We start from the raw sequence: 18021 nt of genomic DNA on the forward strand, positions 1-18021 counted from the left end.
TCTCTGTGTCTCTAGTCTTTTTCTAGCTCTATAAGGCCTCATTCCCCAAGCTTTCCAATGGATGAGTTTTTCCGGATTTGCTTGGGAAGTAACGATTTTTTTCCGGAGTTCTGGGGTTTGTTTATTTTTGTAGTTTGGGTAAGGTCTACAGCTTACCTGCAAAAATGGTATGTTTCTATCCTGTCATTTGCCTAGAAGTTTCATGTCAGTCAGTGAGGGCCAAGCCCCTTATATTATAGATATATGCACTTTGGGGGCGGTGGGGACCTCAACCCTTTTTGTATTATTTAAAAGCTTAACTCGCTATTGACTTGCATGATGGGGCATGTGCTGTCACTTTCAGACCAGTTCTGTAGTATCATTAGATTAACTCCGTTTCAGCTTTGGTGGTGCTAAGTTAGGGATGGAAAGCTCTGTTTCCTTGCTGCTCTTCTGCATGTTTTGTATGAGGCAGTTGACATTTCTGCTTCTGAGTGACCATGTACCTGCCTTTCTACTGTTACCTATTTGCAACTATTGTCCTGACAGAGCTTCTGTGCCTTTTTAATAGCTACATGTTGTGTAGAAATTCAGAAGGTGATGTTCTGCATCTCCATATCCTGGGGTGGGGCGAAGTCTCTTTAATATTTACTGTCCTGTGTGTTCAAGCACAGAAGTGCTGCTGTGGATGGGAGGTCACTGCACAAATTTTCCTGTAGTTTCCACATAAAGCACAGACATGTAAACAGGGCTTAATGGGATCTAAGGAACCGCTATGGAGCTTTCAGTAGTCCAGAGTAATCTTTAACATTTTTTTTCTTTCAATAGCTTGATAGTTTGTGCTGTCATGCAAACTCTAATATGACGGAAAGCTGATCTTGTGGTAGCAAGCGTAAATTGTCCACTTTGCTAAGCAGGGTCTGCCCTGGTTTGCATTTGAATGGAGACTACATATGTGAGTACTGTTAAGATAATTCCCTTAGGGGGATGGGTTCACTGTGAAGACCAAAGGTTCCAAGTCCCTTCTCTGGTATCTCCAAGATAGGGCTGAGAGAGACTCCTGCCAGCAGCCTTGGAGAAGCCGCTTTCAGTCTGTGTAGACGTTACTGAGCTAGATGGACCAATGACTCGGCATAAGGCAGCTTCCTATGTTGTGTTATAACATAAACTGCTTTTGAAAGTTTCTTCTGTTTTAAAAGCAGCTGGCCATGTGGCTGAAAGTGATTTGTGTTTGCTACTGCACACCTACCTGGAACTGCAGAATGAGTTACTGCTGTGGTTCTTATATAGTATTTAAGCCACCAAATGGCGCAGTGGGGAAATGCTTGACTAACAAGCAGAAGGCTGCCGGTTCGAATCCCTGCTGATATGTTTCCCAGACTATGGGAAATGCCTATATCAGGCAGCAGCGATATAGGAAGATGCTGAAAGGCATCATCTCATACTGCATAGGAGGAGGCAATGGTAAACCTCTCCTGTATTCTACCAAAGAAAACCTCAGGGCTCTGTGGGCGCCAGGAGTTGAAATTGACTTGACGGCACACTTTACTTACAGTATTTAGCTAAGAACTGAACTCCCTTTCCTGCTGGTTGACAAAGTATTCTGTGTAGCTAGAAATATCAATACTAGTGTGCTCTCATTTTTTTCATCTGTGTGCGCAATGCGTTTTGTTCTAGGAGGGAGTATCAAAGCAGTGTATGCACACATGCATTCAGAATGTATGTATGTATGTATTTATTTATTTTGGATTTTTATACCGCCCTTCCAAAATGGCTCAGGGTGGTTTACAATGGGGCCTTCCTTATTCAACCTGAGTGGGATCTAAGCTTAACTGAGTGGACATCAAAAAACTTGTGAGCGCAGGCATGTGTGCACGCCTTAGAGGGAACACTGATCAATACTCTTTCAAGTTACTTTTTAAAAAGCTCTTATTGTCTCAGATTATTGCATTATGGGTCACCTGATGCAAACTTCTTTCCATCTCTGGTGTGGCTATTACAAAACTGGTACCTACTCCAGTGAAGTAAAAGTATAATTGGAAAATTAAGGGATATTTTGTGAAGCTTGATCCTTTGTGGTTTAGGTTAAACAAAGGAAGATATCTGAATGAAATGTTACATCCTATTAGGCAATTGCATCAAGAAGAAATATAATATTTCATTGGAAAGAATCTAGACAACTTAAAGAGAAAAGCAAGGCTCTTCTAATCACTACATTGATGGAAATTAGTAAGGTAACATACCATAAAGATTTCAGAGACTTAAACGTTTCATTCATTCTTAGAAACATTCTAAGCATACATTAATATTATTAGAATATACACTCTATAAACCATGTAGTAGTTTTATTATTAGTGAAACTTCTATTTGTATGTAGCTTAATCATTTAACTGTTATAAAATTCTGTGCAGCATTCATCAGAGACTGGAGTAGGCTAATCTAGGGAGCTTTATGACAAACTTGCTTGATTTGTTTTGTGGGTCAGTACAACTTGCACAGATTAATCTTCCCTGGATGTATCAGGGTTTTTTGTCATGTGGGACGTGTGATCTTCAGCTATTTTCCCTCCCTTCTCTCTGAAGCCACATGAACCTCTTGAAATGATATCCTTGAAAGCTGGAGGACCCTCGAGGACATAGATCTTGGAGGCTTAGGTGGCTGCAGAGAGAATGGGAGATTGCTGGAAATTGTATCCTTCATGCAACAGAACCTGACACATCCACAGAGGATTAGCTTGGATGTCGGACAGTGTGATTTCTTTGAAAATATCCTTTATATTTGAATGTCTCTTTCCACTGAATGCTTTCTGAGGAATTAACTCTTCCTAGGTGGAAAAACTATGGAATTGAGCAAGGTCTTGAGTTGACTGAGAGCTTCCTGTAGATGCCTCAAGTGTCCGTGTTAAAATTTGGCAAAGTTTCATAGTACTAGAGTAAAAACTTGAAGCAAAAGGTCTGTACAAGAAAGTGTATAGTTCACCAGTAATGTGGTTCATACAGTACTTAAGCAGATTGGTTTTGTCTAGAACTCCTGTGCGTTTGTATAACTTAACAAATGTTGCTTTTCATTTTCTAGATCCTTGAATCTGTATCTTGAACTCCAGTTTTGTTATGATGACCACCAGCAGTCCTCCTGATGTAGTTGGTCGAAGAATCCTTTGCAATGGAGAATATGGAACTGTTCTTTATGTTGGTGATGTTCCTCCTACAACAGGTAAAAGAGTTTTGTTTTGTTTTGTTTTGTTTTTACTTGATCACATACCATCACTGGGTAGTGAGGCAAAGGAAGCAGTACCATGTGTATCCCTTCTGGCAATGTGTTTCCTAAATACTGACAGTTGTGAACTTGAATTGCACCCCATGTTTGTTTGTTTGTTTGTTTGCCAAAGTTTTGCTCTCTAAGGGCCAGGTTCAACTTTGATTTGAATGTAAGTACCAATATCTGATCAAAACATATATGAGCCCATTGTTGTGTGAGAGACACATGCAGATGTCCTCTTTCACATGGGAAGGGCTTCAGATGACTGACTGGGCATGTACTCTGCTTATAGAAGGTCCCAGGTTCAGTCTGTCCCCATTACAATATTGCTTAAATTTTAATTTTTAAGAATTTTAGCCTGCCTTGAAAAATTGTTGAAAGATGGGCTATACAATTGCCAAATAGATCTCAGCAGCAAAGATGCTACGTATAGTTCCACAGAGATAGTTAACCTATGTCAGGGTGGGGTGCCCTTTGCCTTATAAGTGAGCTAAGTCAAGTAACTACTACCACATCTTAAGGAAGACTACACTTAAGGAAAGCTTAAACAGGTGTACAAATTGAATTTATTATTTTAAGAAGCTTATTTTCCATTCTCACAATTGTTCAGGGGCAAGACTTTTAATTTTGGGCGTTTGGGTCACACTTATACAGAGTATCTTTATTTGGGAGTACTGTACTAGGGTTATATTTTCCACACACAGATGTGAAAGCCCATTTTTTAAAAAACACCTAGAACTTCCACCAAGACCAGAGGTGGAAAAATTGGAAACTCTGGGGAAATGGGGCGGGGGGGAACCCTTATGAAATGTTTTCTCTCCTACAAAGATGCATGAAATGCTTTACAGGGCATGTTTTTAAAAGATTATCATCACTTCCTGCCCATTGAGAGTTGGTGTCTATTGAGCACTGGATGAGAAGGCTTGAATCCATTAATGCTAGGTATTTGTATAGTGTGTTTAAATGGCCACAGTGCTTCACATGTATTACTGTGTTATAACAGTCCTGTAAATTAAATAAGTATTATTATCCCTATATTGTAGCTGGGGTGGGGGGCAGAGGCTGAAAGGGAGTGACTTGCCTAAGGCCTCCTAATGACTTCATGGCAGAGGTGAGAGTATGCAAAAGGGGAGGAACAGATGAGTGAAACCAAAGTGAATACTTAGCTTTTTTGGTTTAACAAAGCAGAATAGCAGCCTAGCTTCTACCTATTGTGTTGCCATTTGTAAGGAATTCCTTTGTGTGGGTTAGGGGTACACTTGCATTTGTGGTGGTGTGGGGGGAGAGGATGACTGTATTGCGGATGCACAGAGAAGGTGACCACAGAAAAGGACCAGTTTGTCCAAACTTGCTTCTTGACTGTAAATGCTAGGATGTGAGGGGGAGGACTGTGAGTATGTTTATGAGAATCTTCAAACTCTAATTAGAAAGAATATTTAATCATGTGCTGGATTCATGTTGCTCATCATTGATCTAGGACTGATTGTGCCAAATTTTAGGCAACAATGTATAAGGCACTTCTGTTGATGCCATGGAGTCCAACCATGTGAATTGTTTCCTGCGTAAAAGTAAAATGTTGCATCTGTCGTCTTGAATACTTGGTTCTTCCAGTTGTCTACTTTTTTCTTCCAGTTGTCTACTTTATTATCTTTCAAACTGAATATGCTTGAGAACCATTTCTTTTCCTTCACCCCCTAGTTTGACTATGCTGGTGATCTCCTTTCTTACTGCACAGGAATCGTTCAGTTAAAAAAACCTTCCTATTCCTTACACACCTATTTTGAACAATAGCTAATACATTACCTCATAAAATTAATCAGATCTTTGCATGGTCCTTTGTGGGGGAATGAGGAATATGCCTCTGGGGCACTTTAGCTTCTCAAGAGTTTTCAGTGTTGCCCTCATGCGCTGGGTGTGCCCGTTAAGGAAAGGCAGTTGGAGCATCTCCCATCAGTTTCTTAACGACCTCCACTGAAGAAAAGTCAAATTCACTCGCTTCTCTTGTTTACAGTTCGTGAATAAGAATTGGTGTGTATTAGATTATTTGGTGAATTCAGCCTTATATAAATTATTATTTTACACAAATATTTCTACATTGAGTGAAGTTAACGCCTTTATCTTCATTAATATTTTTAAAAGTCAATTCTGTTTAGCCTCTTCTGGGAAACTACTCTTCAAAGATTGTCATGATTTGTGTTAGCTTTATCCTGGGAAAATCACCAAGTGAATTCCTACTGACTTTTTTTTTAAAAGCCAGAAATAGAGAATTAAAATTGAGACCTTCACTGTATGAATCTGCACTAAAACTTCTCCAATGTTGTCTGTAACTCCACTACCAGTGCTGAGTCCCTCTGTGGCTCTGTCTGTGAAAATACTGGACAAATCTCTGTCTCAGTCTGTTGTATTGATGACATCGAAGTCAACACACAAATCTGCTACATTAGGGAGCATGATACTGGTGATGTACTGACAGGTCATTCCTCTAAGAGAAAGTCTTTGAGTGTTGATAATCATGATGAGAGGTTGAAAAAGAAGAAATAGCATTCAGGGAAATGGAGGACTTTGTCCAAAGAGCTCCAAACAGATATTTTAATTTTTATGTTGATGGGAAAGTCTACGGAGGAATCCATAGATGAGGTCTTAGGCACCTCTATGTCTCCTGAAAACCACAATGTTGTAGTTAGAGGGCTCTGCATGTTGTCCAGTTTCTTTGATATAGGCAGCCTCAGTGAAACTACTTTATTGGATAAGGAAATGAAGACAGTTGATCGAACACATTGAATACTTTCCCCATCCTTTGCCCCTCCACATTAGCACTTTTGTAGTCCACCATATACTCAGCACTGAGGCTGGAAGATGCCTTTGTCTTTTTGTGACTTTTTGTGGCATGACATCATTATTAATGTGCTTTCTACCTGGCATCAGAGTATTGCTATTATGATCATTCTCTGGTTTATCATCAACACCAATATGGGTTGATGTCTCCAGAAGTCTTTTTTCAAAACCATTCTCATGGTTGCCGCAACTTGATAGAGTATCAACTCTAACCACAATATCTGATTCACCTCAAGCCACTTTTAATAATTCAGAGATGGACAGGGTGGTTTGGCCTCCGCGGTCGAGGCTCTCAGTTCTGATTGTAACTGTTGTGTTTTGTTCTATCCATTATCTTTTATGTTTTGTTTAGAAGTTTGTCCCAGTGGGGTCCTGTGGAGGGTGGAGTCAGAAAGGAAAAGGAAGAGGGAGGAGAAGGAGAAAATGGAGTTTTTTCTGAATAAATTCAGTTAAATCTATATATCGATTTATATAGTATTTGTGAGGGAAGCAACTGTAAAACATGTGTCTTCCATTTTGACAAGCTTTGATATTGGCAGCGATTCCAATAGGAGACAAGGTTCCTTTTGAAAAAACCACAAGGTTGTAGTAGCAGTGGATCTGATCTTGCAAGACGAAGGGCATCTCCATCACAACCTAAAAATGTTAAAATTAATAGCTTGGAGAATCATCTCTTAATGGTGATGAGCCTTTTCAAACATCCTACTTAATGCTAGAAAATGGTCAACAAGAAAATCCTATATCCTCAAATGGGGGAGGTTTTCTGCCTATGCCTCATCTTGAGGCCTGTGTCCTGAATCCGTTTCTGTTTGTCAGATCGTATTATTCTTGTTCTCTCAGGACTTCAAATGACTCTTTTAAGGTTCATTTGAGTGAAATCTTAGCTTTTCATTTTCCTATTAATGGGAAATCAGTTTTCCATATCCTTTATCTAAATAATTCCTTTAGGGTACATCCAATCTACATCTCCACATCAGAGGTCCGGTTCTGCAGTGGGGTGTGTCTCTGGTCCTCTGTTAAACTTCTCTAAACCTTTTTTAATCTTTGGATAAAATTGCTGTCATTCAAGACATTCTCCCTCATAGCTATAACTTCAACAAGGGTGGGAGGGGGATTAGTGGACTCTTGGCTTTAAGGACAGAACATCCTATATCTAATTTCCATCTGGATAAAGTGGCCCTAAGTCAAGACATTGCACTTAAACAAAACATTTTGACATCATTTCACGTTAATCAGGACACTATACCACCTTCTTTCTGAATCTCCTGATTTGGAGAAAATGCTTCATAATCTAAACAGTGTTCCCTCTAAAGTGTGCGCACGTATGCATGCTCACAAGTTTGTTGCTATCCAGTTAATTTTAGATCCTTCTCTGTTTGAATCAGGAAGGCTGCACTCTGAATGGATGTGTGTGCACACACTGTCTTGATACTGCCACCCAGAACAACATTCATTCCGCACACCGGTGAAAAAAAATTAGAGAACACTGACTCTAAATGTTCAAGGAGTGTATCTTTTTTTTCATCAGTGCTGCCTAATGGCTCAGTGGGGAAATGCTTGACTAACAAGCAGATGGTTGCTGGTACGAATCGCCACTGTTACTATATCAGGCAGCAGCAATATAGGAAGATGCTGAAAGGCATAATCTCATACTGCGCAGCAGGAGGCAATGGCAAACCTCTCCTGTATTCTACCAAAGAAAACCACAGAGCTCTGTGGGCTCCAGGAGTCGAAATCGCCTTGACAGCACACTTTACCTTTAGGACACTATAAGGAAGGACAAACACTTTTTTTCTTAGCAAACTAAGGGGGGAAATACAGGTTATCATGTTCCTTCACAAATGCTCTCACATTGGTTGTGCACATAATTAACTTTTCATATCAACTCGCTAAACAACCCCTACCTCTGCAGATTAAAACACACTCAGCAAAGAGCTGTATGGGCTTCAGTTGTTAATCCAACAGACATTTAATTCCCTGACATGTGAAGCTGCTACCTGGTCTATGGCACCCCCCACTTATTGAACACTATGCTTTGGATGTTGTATAAAGGAAAGCGTTATCCTTCATCAAACCTTACCATACTAGCAATCGCACTTGCTAAGCTCTCATCAGTGTGGATGCATAGAAGATCATAAAGAAGATAAACAAGTTGCTTACCTGTAACTGAGGATCTTCAAATGGTCCTATGTGCATATGCATAACCCACCTACTGCAGATGCCAAATTATATTACTTAGCTGGTGAGTTGAATTTTCAAATGGACATTTACTATCAGCAGCATTCACTTAGGAACTGAAAAGAGATGTTCGATCTGCCAATTTTTAATGGTCACACCAAAAATGTGAAGGTGATGTTGAAGCATCTTGATAAACTAATCCAAGATGTTGGCCTGCAAAGCCAAGACTTCCTCACTGATGTTAGTATTGGGAGCAATGCCATACAATGGAGGTGTACATGATGAGTTGCTTCTAAGTTTCATCCAGAAGTTTGTTTTGTTTCATTTATATACCATTTTTCTTCCATGGAATTTGAGGCATGTACATAGGGTTCCCGTGTGTGGCCAGACACTGACCAAATCCATAGCTTGCTGCATCACGTGCCTTCAAAACACACCAAAACAGAATAGAAATTGCTGTGGTCAGGCAGTATGGTTTGAAATTAAGTGTAGGAGTTTTATCGTTTGTGGCAGGTGTATTCCTTCATATGATGGGTGTAAAACATATGAGCAGAGAAAAATTCATGTCAAGTCTTGTATTATAAAAAGTCATGTTTATATATCATGTTTATTGTTAGGACTTTGGCTTGGAGTGGAATGGGACAACAGTCAACGAGGAAAACATAATGGTATCCATGAGGGAATACAGTATTTCAAATGCAGGTAAGTTCATCTTGAAACATAACATACAGTATTGTCTGACCATACTGTAATCTTGAAACATTACATGATTCATACATAACATGTTTGAATTGTTGATGATTGGAGGGGAGGGAAATTAAAGAGGAATTTTATAGTTACAGAACTGCTTCAGTAATGGAAACTATGGGGCAGACAGATTCTAATTTGTTCTCTTGATTTTGTTCCAGACATCCTACAGGGGGATCTTTCATACGGCCAAACAAGGCAAATTTTGGAGTTGATTTCATTTCTGCTGTAAAGAAGAAATATGGATTCAGTGAAGATGACCAAGGAGCTGATAGCGGGATGGAAACTTTGCTAGTAATTGGAACGAAGACTGTGGAAACAGTTGGGTTTGATTCTATTAAAGAAAAACAAAAGCAAGTATATATTTTTCTGTAAATAAGGAGCAGTGAATATCCTTCACACAGTGTAGGTCATCTTTTGATGTGGGTGGTTGACCCTACATGCTCAGGTAGTCAGGAGTTATGCAGGTCAGCAGTTTAGGCTTACATCCTGTAGGCAGAGGGCACCAGTTCCAGTCCTGTCTTGCTCTGAATAGGTCTCTGAAAGAGCTCCATAGTTGCTTTAGGGCATGGAGGGAGTCATTTTCTTGAAAAGAAAACAAAGCATTTTTTTAAATATTTGGCTGTTTGTACCTTATTTGGGTTACATTTGCTTTCAGTTTCCATTGTGGCTATGGATCCCTTCCATGCAGGGGCTGCTTTGCAAGGCTCTCTCTCTGAAGAACCTCATTCAGAGGACAGGGACCATCCTTTGCACAAGCTAAGCCAGCTAAAAGGCATTGCTGCCGTTCAGCCTCTCCTGCTCCAAAATGAAAACAAGAAACCTCAATGTGAGGCTCTCAAGCAGCTTCAGAGCATGTGGGAAAAGCGGCTAAAAAGATCAAGCATCTTGCTACTCAGCTGAGTGAGTGTTGGCTTTTACAGGTGGTTTTTAAGGATTGCCTACCTAAGCATTTATTGCCTACTCTCATGGAGGACATCAAACGGTTAGATGAGCCTACTCCTGGTCTTGGTGCACTTTCTCTTTTGTCGCTGCTGCTGCCTGCATTACTGAAGGAGCCACCTCCACTGCCCTCTCCTCCACATATCCATCCATCCATCACTCTTGGACAATTTGTAGGCTAAGCCATATCCAGATGGGGACTTTGGTCCTCCATAGCAGCCCTCCTAAATACAGAGGTTTCCTCAGCAACATGTGGCACATTTGGATCCCCAGCACCCGCTCCACCTCTGTCTGTGAGTTCGGACCCTGTTTCATGAGCTTTGCATATTACTGTGCCTTCCTGACCTCTTGCTGCTCCAAAACCTCTAGGAAGAGGCTTATCTGAGGACATCTCCTTACAGATTAAAGGCTTGGCAGTGCATAAGCTTGTCCTATCTCTCAGCTCACCCCACCCGCCTGCCCCGTCTAACCCAGGGCCTCTGACAGCTCCTCCTAGGGGCAGTAGGGACCTTTGGCACCCATACTTCTCTTCCCCTGATTCTAGTCTGACTAGAAATGCCACCCCATCAACAGGAAAAGGGCAGTTTATTCCTTGTCCCCTAGTTATCAGTTTTAAGAGGAAGTCCTCTTGCCATCCGATAATGACTCTCCACAGGCCAAGAGACCTGTGCCCTCTCCTCCTGGTCCTCTTCCTCTGCTCGCATCACTAGCCAGACCTTCACTCAATCCCATTATCCCTCTTTCTGACGTGGAGTCTCCACATGAGGACCTAGGCACAGCCTACATTTCTGATAGAGGAAGGTGAGTTATCAGATGAGGATGCCACTCCACAGCAACCTGCCTTTTTTCCCCTCAGTCTTTTTTATCCTGAGAACTTTGAAATACTTCTTGCTAAAGCAAAAAAGGGATATCAAAGATGTTGTCCTCCAGATCTATTGCCTTCTACTAGTCTAAATCCACAGGTGTTGCCCTCATCTTCCCCATCTCACTTTACCATTCCATTCCCTCCACATTCTCAAAAGGTAAAGGTAATGTTAGCAGAATGGGATGTGCCCATGTGCTTTAGGTACTTTGTCCAAAAAAAAAGTTTTATAACTTGCCAGAAAATGTCATGTTCTAACTGGCTGTTCCACTCATTGATGCATCCATTGCTTAGTTGATCTCTGGAGCAGTTATGAGTTGGGATTGTGATGAGCATCTAAAAGCCCCTGAAGAGAACAAGGATGCCTTATTGCATAAGTCACATGAAGCCTCAGCCCAGAGTTAATCAGAGCTGCCACTTCTGCTTCCATCTTCACCAGTGTCTCTGTCATCCTGGTCTCCTTAAGGAGCTCCAGGACAAACTTAATCTAAGACAGTGCTTGAACAAAATAGCCACAGGAGCAGCCTTCATGGCTGATCCTAGCTTAGACTGCATCCAGTATACTTCTAGAGCCATGGCATCAGATGTGGCAGTGCTTAGGTCCCTGTGGCTCAAACACTGGAATGTGGATTCTAAGTCCAAATGTAATTTTCCCTCTGCTTCCCTTAAGGGAGCAAAGCTTTTTGGGGGAATCTCTGGATCCTGTCCTAGTTGAAACCCAAGATATTTTTTTTAAAAATCTGTCATTGGGTTGCAAACCTGCTCATAGGCACTTTAAATCCAATCAGTCCTACTCTCACAACTTCAGGACCTTTCCCAGATCGAGGGACAACTAACATCCCAGACAGACATGGCACAATCAGTTTAAGCCTAGGAACAAGAGTTGCTCCAAAATCCAGACCAATTATCCTCCTCCACACAAGCCAACCATAAGGACTGACTATCTTCCCGTAGGGGGCAGACTTAAATACTTTCCTCTCACCTGGACCAGTTCCACTTAGGATCGTTGGGTTCTCTTTCCCAAGGTTACTTAGTCAACTTAATATCCATTCCTCCCAGCTATTTCATTACCTCCCCAACTTCCAAAAATCCAGTCAAACATCTCCAGATGAATTGAACCATCTTTGTCGGATTCAAGCAATAAAAAGAGTACCCTTGACAGAAAAGTGTCAAAGTGTGTGTTCTATTTTGTTTCTAGTTCCTAAATGAGATGGTGGAGAGAAGTGCTGGACCTAAAACGCTTCAACCTAAAACGCTTCAACTTCAAGTTCTCAAGAGAAAACTTTGGAGGCCTACTTCCATGTCCCAAACTTTCCAGTCCACTGACAGTTCCTGCTGAGGATCTGTCTTGCAACCAACAGCACTTTCAGTAGAGAGCCCTTCACTTTGACCTCTCATCAGTGCCACAAGAGTTCAGAAAGATCATGGTAGGACTCATGGCACACACGAGAACCCAGGGAATTCACATTTACCCATGCTTGATGACCTCCTCATCCAATCCTGTTCTCTAGGGAATGATGGATATACACCTGTCTTTTCACTTTGTTAGAGACACACAGCTTTGTAATCAATCTTTTCAGAAAAGAACTGCTGCTTTCCCTCCCAGTCCCTTCAACACGTGGGAGTTGCCTTGGATGTTGCCAATGCAACAATCTCTCTCCTTCCAGAATGCTCGAGAAAACTCAGAAGTCTTCCACAGACCTCATGCTCTCTTTTCCCAAATCCTGGATTCAGTGATTGCATGCCTGTAATGTGCTCCCTGGGCCAGGTGGCACTCCCACCCATTCCAATGGCTTCCGCTAACCTTTCAGGATCTCCTCATGGCTCACACTCACAAACCAAATTCACCTGTTTTCTCTATTGGCTCTCCCCAGCCCTGTGCAAGGGCCCTCGCCTCAAGCATACAGTTAGAATAATCTGACTGGATCCATTATAATCAGATGCCAGCCTCCTGGGATGGGGAGTATACTGCAACAATTGGTGCATGCAGGATAAATGGAACTACCTTGAGCTCCATTACAATATTAACTGGCTGGAACGTAATGTGGTATGCCTAACCTTTTTCCACTTTCCCACTAATTCGTCATTGATGTTCTCATTTGCACAAACATCACAGCAAAATCCCACATCAGCCATAAGAGAGACACCAGTTCATGCTCTCTGATCACAGTCAGAATGCCTCTTTCTTTGGGCTGAATGTCATTGAACCTCCATCGCAGAACATTTCAGTGACATCTTGAACCTACAAGTCAATTACCTTAGTAGGTTAGCCACCAATCAATTGATCCAGTGGAATGAAACCTCCACTCAGATGTGCTTCAAGCTATCAACTGCCAATTAGGCTAACTCCTGGTGGATCTATTTGTATCACCAACCACCACCTACCAACATTCTTTACCAGGTTGCATTCTCCTCAAGCAGAGGCCATGTACGCCCTCACACCAGTGTTGCCTTGCGGGTTCTTTTATGCCTTCCCACCGTCAGATTTCATTGGAGAAGTGAATTACAAACTACAACTGGAAAGGGGGACCTTATCTACATCACACATACACCATTGACTCAGGAGACCTTGCTTTTCAGACCTCATAGTCTTCTCAGTCTGTACTCCATGTCCTCTACTACAGTGCCAAGACCACCTCCTCCTGGGGTCCATCGGCCACCTAGACCTCAGTTGGCACACCTCTGCACCTGGATGTTGAGCGCTCTTCCTTAGCCAGACTCCATGGCATTTCAGAACACCATTTTGGCATCCTGTCACCCTTAGACTAACTGCATCTGTCAGGGCACATGGTTGGCCTTTCTACATTGGGCCCAGAGAAATCACATAGCTCCTTCTGCTGGTGTTCCCCAAGTTGTAGCCTTCCTGCAGGCTGGTCTTAATCAGAAACTCTGCCATACCACTTTAAAACAGACTTCAATTCTGTCTTCAGTTATCAAGCTGCAATCCTTTTGTCTCCACACCCTTAAATTGGGTGCTTCCTCAGAGGAGCCTCCAACATTGCTCCCCTCCCCATTCAGATTCCCTTCCTGGACTCTCCCAAAAATTCTCAGTGCCCTCACCTAATCTCCTTTCGAACCCTTACATTCTACTTTTAAACTCCTCTGCTGTAAAGCGGTCTTCCTTGTAGCAGTGACATCTGCATGGCAAGACGCTGATCCAGGAGCCTGTTCAATTTGTAAAGACATCTTTCAACCAGACATGGTAGGGCTCAAGACTGATCCTGTCTTTCTACCAAAAATCAATTCCACCTTCCATCACTCTCAGGATGGAATTTCTGTCAACCTTTTGTCCACGCACTCCCCACCACCACCACCACCCCGCACCCTAAGGAAAGAGCCTGGCACACTCCAGGCTGGGCCCTTTGCACTTACATTCACAGAACTAAGGAATTGAGGTATTCTGATTCCCTCTTTGCTTCCTTTCATCCATCCTCCTTGGGGCACAAGGCATCCAAAACTACTTTCTCCCATTGGGTTAAGGCTCCTATCGCTTAACATACGAGTCCCTTTCCCAGAATCATGCACCATCATGATTCACTCAACTTGCAGTGCCTCCATCTCTGCAGCCTTTTCTGCTCAAGCCCTGCTGAAAGAAATATGTAGAGTTGCCACATGGTCCTCTGTCACTCCCTTCATTAAACATTATAAGAACCCTTGACACTTTCCAGTCAGTGCAAGCAGCCTTTCTCACGGTTTTTAGACTACTTTCCAGTAGGCTTATGAGATCACCTGGCTTTCTCTGTGTGTGTGTGTGTGTGTGTGTGTGTGTGTGTGTGTGTGTGTCCGTGTCCGTGTGCCCTCCACCCCAATCAACTTCGCAACGCCTGGACCAATATGAACCAAATTGGGTACAGTTGTAGGGACACCTCAACTGCGTAGTCTTTTACGTCATCCACCCCGATCCAAGATGGCAGACGCATAAACTTTTGAGGCGCAAGTGGACTAACTTGTGAACCGCTTAACCGATTTGAACCAAAGTTGCTACAGCTGTAGGAACACATAGGGATGCCCAAATGGTGTGGTATATGATGATGTCATCAACTCCACTTCAAGATCTGTGAGGATTGTGAGGAGCTCCAAAAGGATCTCCCCAAACTGGGGGAGTGGGTGATAAAATGGCAAATGCAGTTCAATGTTGGCAAGTGTAAAGTGATGCACATTGGGACAAAAAAACCCAACTTCAAGTATATGCTGATGGGATCTGAGCTGTCGGTGACTGACCAGGAGAGGGATCTTGGTGTCGTGGTGGACAGCTTGTTGAAAGTGTCGACTCAGTGTGTGGCAGCTGTGAAAAAGGCCAGTTCCATTGCTAGGGATCATTAGGAAGGGGATTGAAAATAAAACGGCTAATATTATAATGCCCTTATACAAAATGACGGTGTGGCCACACCTGGAGTACTGCATACAATTCTGGTCACCACATCTAAAAAAGGACATTGTAGAACTGGAAAAGGTGCAGAAGAGGGCAACCAGGATTATCAGGGGCCCAGAGCACCTTCCCTATGAGGCAAGGCTATTTAGAACACCTGGGGCTATTTAGTTTAGAAAAAAGACTGTGGGGAGACATGATAGAGGTCTATAAAATCATGCATGGTGTGGAGGAAGTGGATAGAGAGAATTGTAGTTCGATAGCTGGAGAGCCAAGATTGCCTATCCCTGCTATAAACTAAAGGTATTTTTTTTAACTGTAGTCTCCCATTCAAATGTAAACCAGGGTGGACTCTGCTTAGCAAAGGAGACAATTCATGCTTGATACCACAAGACCAGTTCTCTTCCTTAACGTCTGCCCCTCATAACTTAGCAATTTTCTCATAGATCCATTTTTTAAATGGACACACTTGTTCAGTAAGTGATTCTGGGCTTTAATAGTGCGAAAGGAAAGCTTTGAGAAACCATGGAAGATCAAACAGGAAAGGGGGAGACCAGGTGCAATAGCATGATGGAATGCTGTTTAACTTTCCACTTATAATACACGGGCATTCCTGTGCCTGTGTGATACTGCCCCTAGCCTAGATTGCTCCAGTTTGGGGGATGATCTCTCCAGACATTGCCATTATTTTTGTCTTTCCAAGATGGTTAAGCTGCTCTTCTAACAGCTGAAAAGTGTTCTGGCCATATATGTGTTGTCTGCAGGCCTTTTAGGGTTGGATAGTTTTCCTTTGTGGCTTTAGACGTTGTCTGAGATCCAGGGAAAACTTTCCCCTTGATGTATTTTCAACTGATCTGCCTGCAAACAAGAGGTACTTTCCCATAGGTGCACACTGCCCTACCCCAGAATCAGAAAGAACAAGAAATCACATGGTCCAAATATTCTTTTTTAGTCTCTCACTTGCATCTTGTTCAAATCCCTGGCCTTCTCAGATCCCTGGCTCTTCCTTTTAAAGATCAAGCTCCTTTTGTTCCTCTTTTCCTTGGGTCTTCCACCTCTGTGCACCTTCTTGAATTAAAGTAGCTAGAGATCCATCTGCCAATAGTGCCCCTCAGATGTAAGGAAAGATTGGTGATGGGGAACTCTGTGACATAGACCATTTGAACATTATAATCTAGATTTTTCAAGACATTTGGGGAAATTCGTAAAATAAAAATTAAGTGCATTTCTGTAACTCAACTTGTTTAAAACTAGCATTTATAAGTTTTGATGTGCATTGTTGGGTATCTTAGCTTTTTAAAATCAGTAATGTACCATGGCATTTAGAGCAAAACTATGGACTGATAATCTGAAGGTTTTTATGGAGAATAACACAAGTTAGGAACATGGGAAGCTGCCATATACTGAGTCAGACCATAGGTCCATCTAGCTCAGTATTGTCTACACAGACTGGCAATGGCTTCTCCAAGGTTGCAGGCAGGAATCTCTCTCAGCCTTATCTTGGAGATGCCAGGGATGGAACTTGGAGCCTATATGTTCTTCTCAGAGTAGGCCCATCCCTTAAGGGGAATATCTTAGAGTGCTCACACTTCAAGTCTTCCATTCATATACAACCAATGCAGATCCTGCTTAGTTAAGGGGACAAGTCATGCTTGCTACCGCAAGACCAGCTCTCCTCTCTTAAGCTGAACCAGATGTATTTGTTCAACTGTCATTGCCTTCTAGATAACTCTGTTTTTGCCTGCTTTGATTCCTCTGTGCCATATCAATGAGATTTTTCTCTTGGCATATTAAGAACTGCTCTGTGGTATTGCTGAGCTTTGGTCGGTGTCTAGCATCTCTAGTTAACATGATCGTAAGCTAGTTCCCTGCCCCCTCCTACTCACTACAGCCAACAGAGCCCCCCAAGAAGCCATCCCTGAGAATCAAGGAACACTTGGCAGCAATGTCTGATGTAGCTCTGCATAGGGAGAGGAGACTGTTCATGAACTGGACTCCTTCCACTGCCTGAGAAGGAATCTCCACCCAGTTCCTGGGGATTTCCCCCTACAGCCACCCCAGCCACATTCCATGCAGTTGCTAAGGGTTCCTCAACCCTTGATGACAGCCCTTGGGGGTACTCTGGCAGCCGCAGGGAGGGGGAGGAGTGGGGAAGTGGCTTGTGCAAGTGCTACTGTGGATATTGGCTTCCCAATATCTTCCCTTTATCTGATTCCAGTAATATGAACATAATACTATTTGTGTCTCACTGAAGTTTTCCAATTCTAGTTCTGCAAAAGACTCTTTAGGTGGATTCCTCCCAGAACATAAGTGAAGTGTTTGTTTAGATTTTGTAATTTCAGTGCTTTTGCACTTGCTTATTCTTTTTGTTATGTGCTTTATCCAAATGAGATCTTCTCTTACAGGCAGTTGAATAAATTGAGTGATGTCTCAGTGGATGAATGTGCAGTGAGCTTTGCTGGTGAAGAAGACGAAATCAGAAGAGCATGCCCTAGTATCTTTTTTAAAATATAGAATTGGGTGGTAACTTTTACAGGTTGCTACTGCCCAGTGTTCCCTCTAAGATGAGCATGTGCACACAAGTTTTTAAATGTCCACTCAGTTAATTTTAGATCGCCCTCAGGTTGAATCGGGAAGGCTCCATTCTAAATACACGTGCATGCACATTGCCTTGATACTGCTACCCAGAACAAAATTCATTCTGTGCACAGATGAAAAAATGAAGGAACACTGCTTCTGTCCCAAGTATCTTGTATCTGTTCATAGTGTTGCTTGCTAGGGTTGCATGAGATTGTTGCAGAAAGCAGCTGTAAAAGCATTTTGTGTTATAGCCATTCCCTTTGTTTACAGA

The 18021-nt window shown here is 42.3% G+C and overlaps 1 protein-coding gene across 14 annotated transcripts in view; it reads left to right on the plus strand.

Moving 5' to 3' along the window:
- TBCE (tubulin folding cofactor E) overlaps positions 1 to 18021 on the plus strand; it is a 68420-nt gene that overhangs the window by 1199 nt on the left and 49200 nt on the right. For 4 of the 14 annotated variants that reach the window (XM_053299722.1, XM_053299749.1, XM_053299701.1 and 1 more), the window contains exons 2-7: positions 808 to 934; positions 2109 to 2213; positions 3055 to 3192; positions 8868 to 8952; positions 9159 to 9354; positions 17580 to 17664. In XM_053299722.1, coding sequence (XP_053155697.1) covers positions 3090 to 3192; positions 8868 to 8952; positions 9159 to 9354; positions 17580 to 17664 — 469 coding nt within the window. In that variant the 5' untranslated portion in view covers positions 808 to 934; positions 2109 to 2213; positions 3055 to 3089. Of the gene's footprint in view, positions 1 to 33; positions 168 to 807; positions 935 to 2063; positions 2214 to 3054; positions 3193 to 8867; positions 8953 to 9158; positions 9355 to 17579; positions 17665 to 18021 lie in introns of those variants that run through there. The other 10 variants (XM_053299714.1, XM_053299771.1, XM_053299743.1 and 7 more) reach the window with 6 other exon arrangements.

Source organism: Hemicordylus capensis, chromosome 1 (assembly GCF_027244095.1).
Source record: "Hemicordylus capensis ecotype Gifberg chromosome 1, rHemCap1.1.pri, whole genome shotgun sequence".
Taxonomy (NCBI): Eukaryota; Metazoa; Chordata; class Lepidosauria; order Squamata; family Cordylidae; genus Hemicordylus; species Hemicordylus capensis.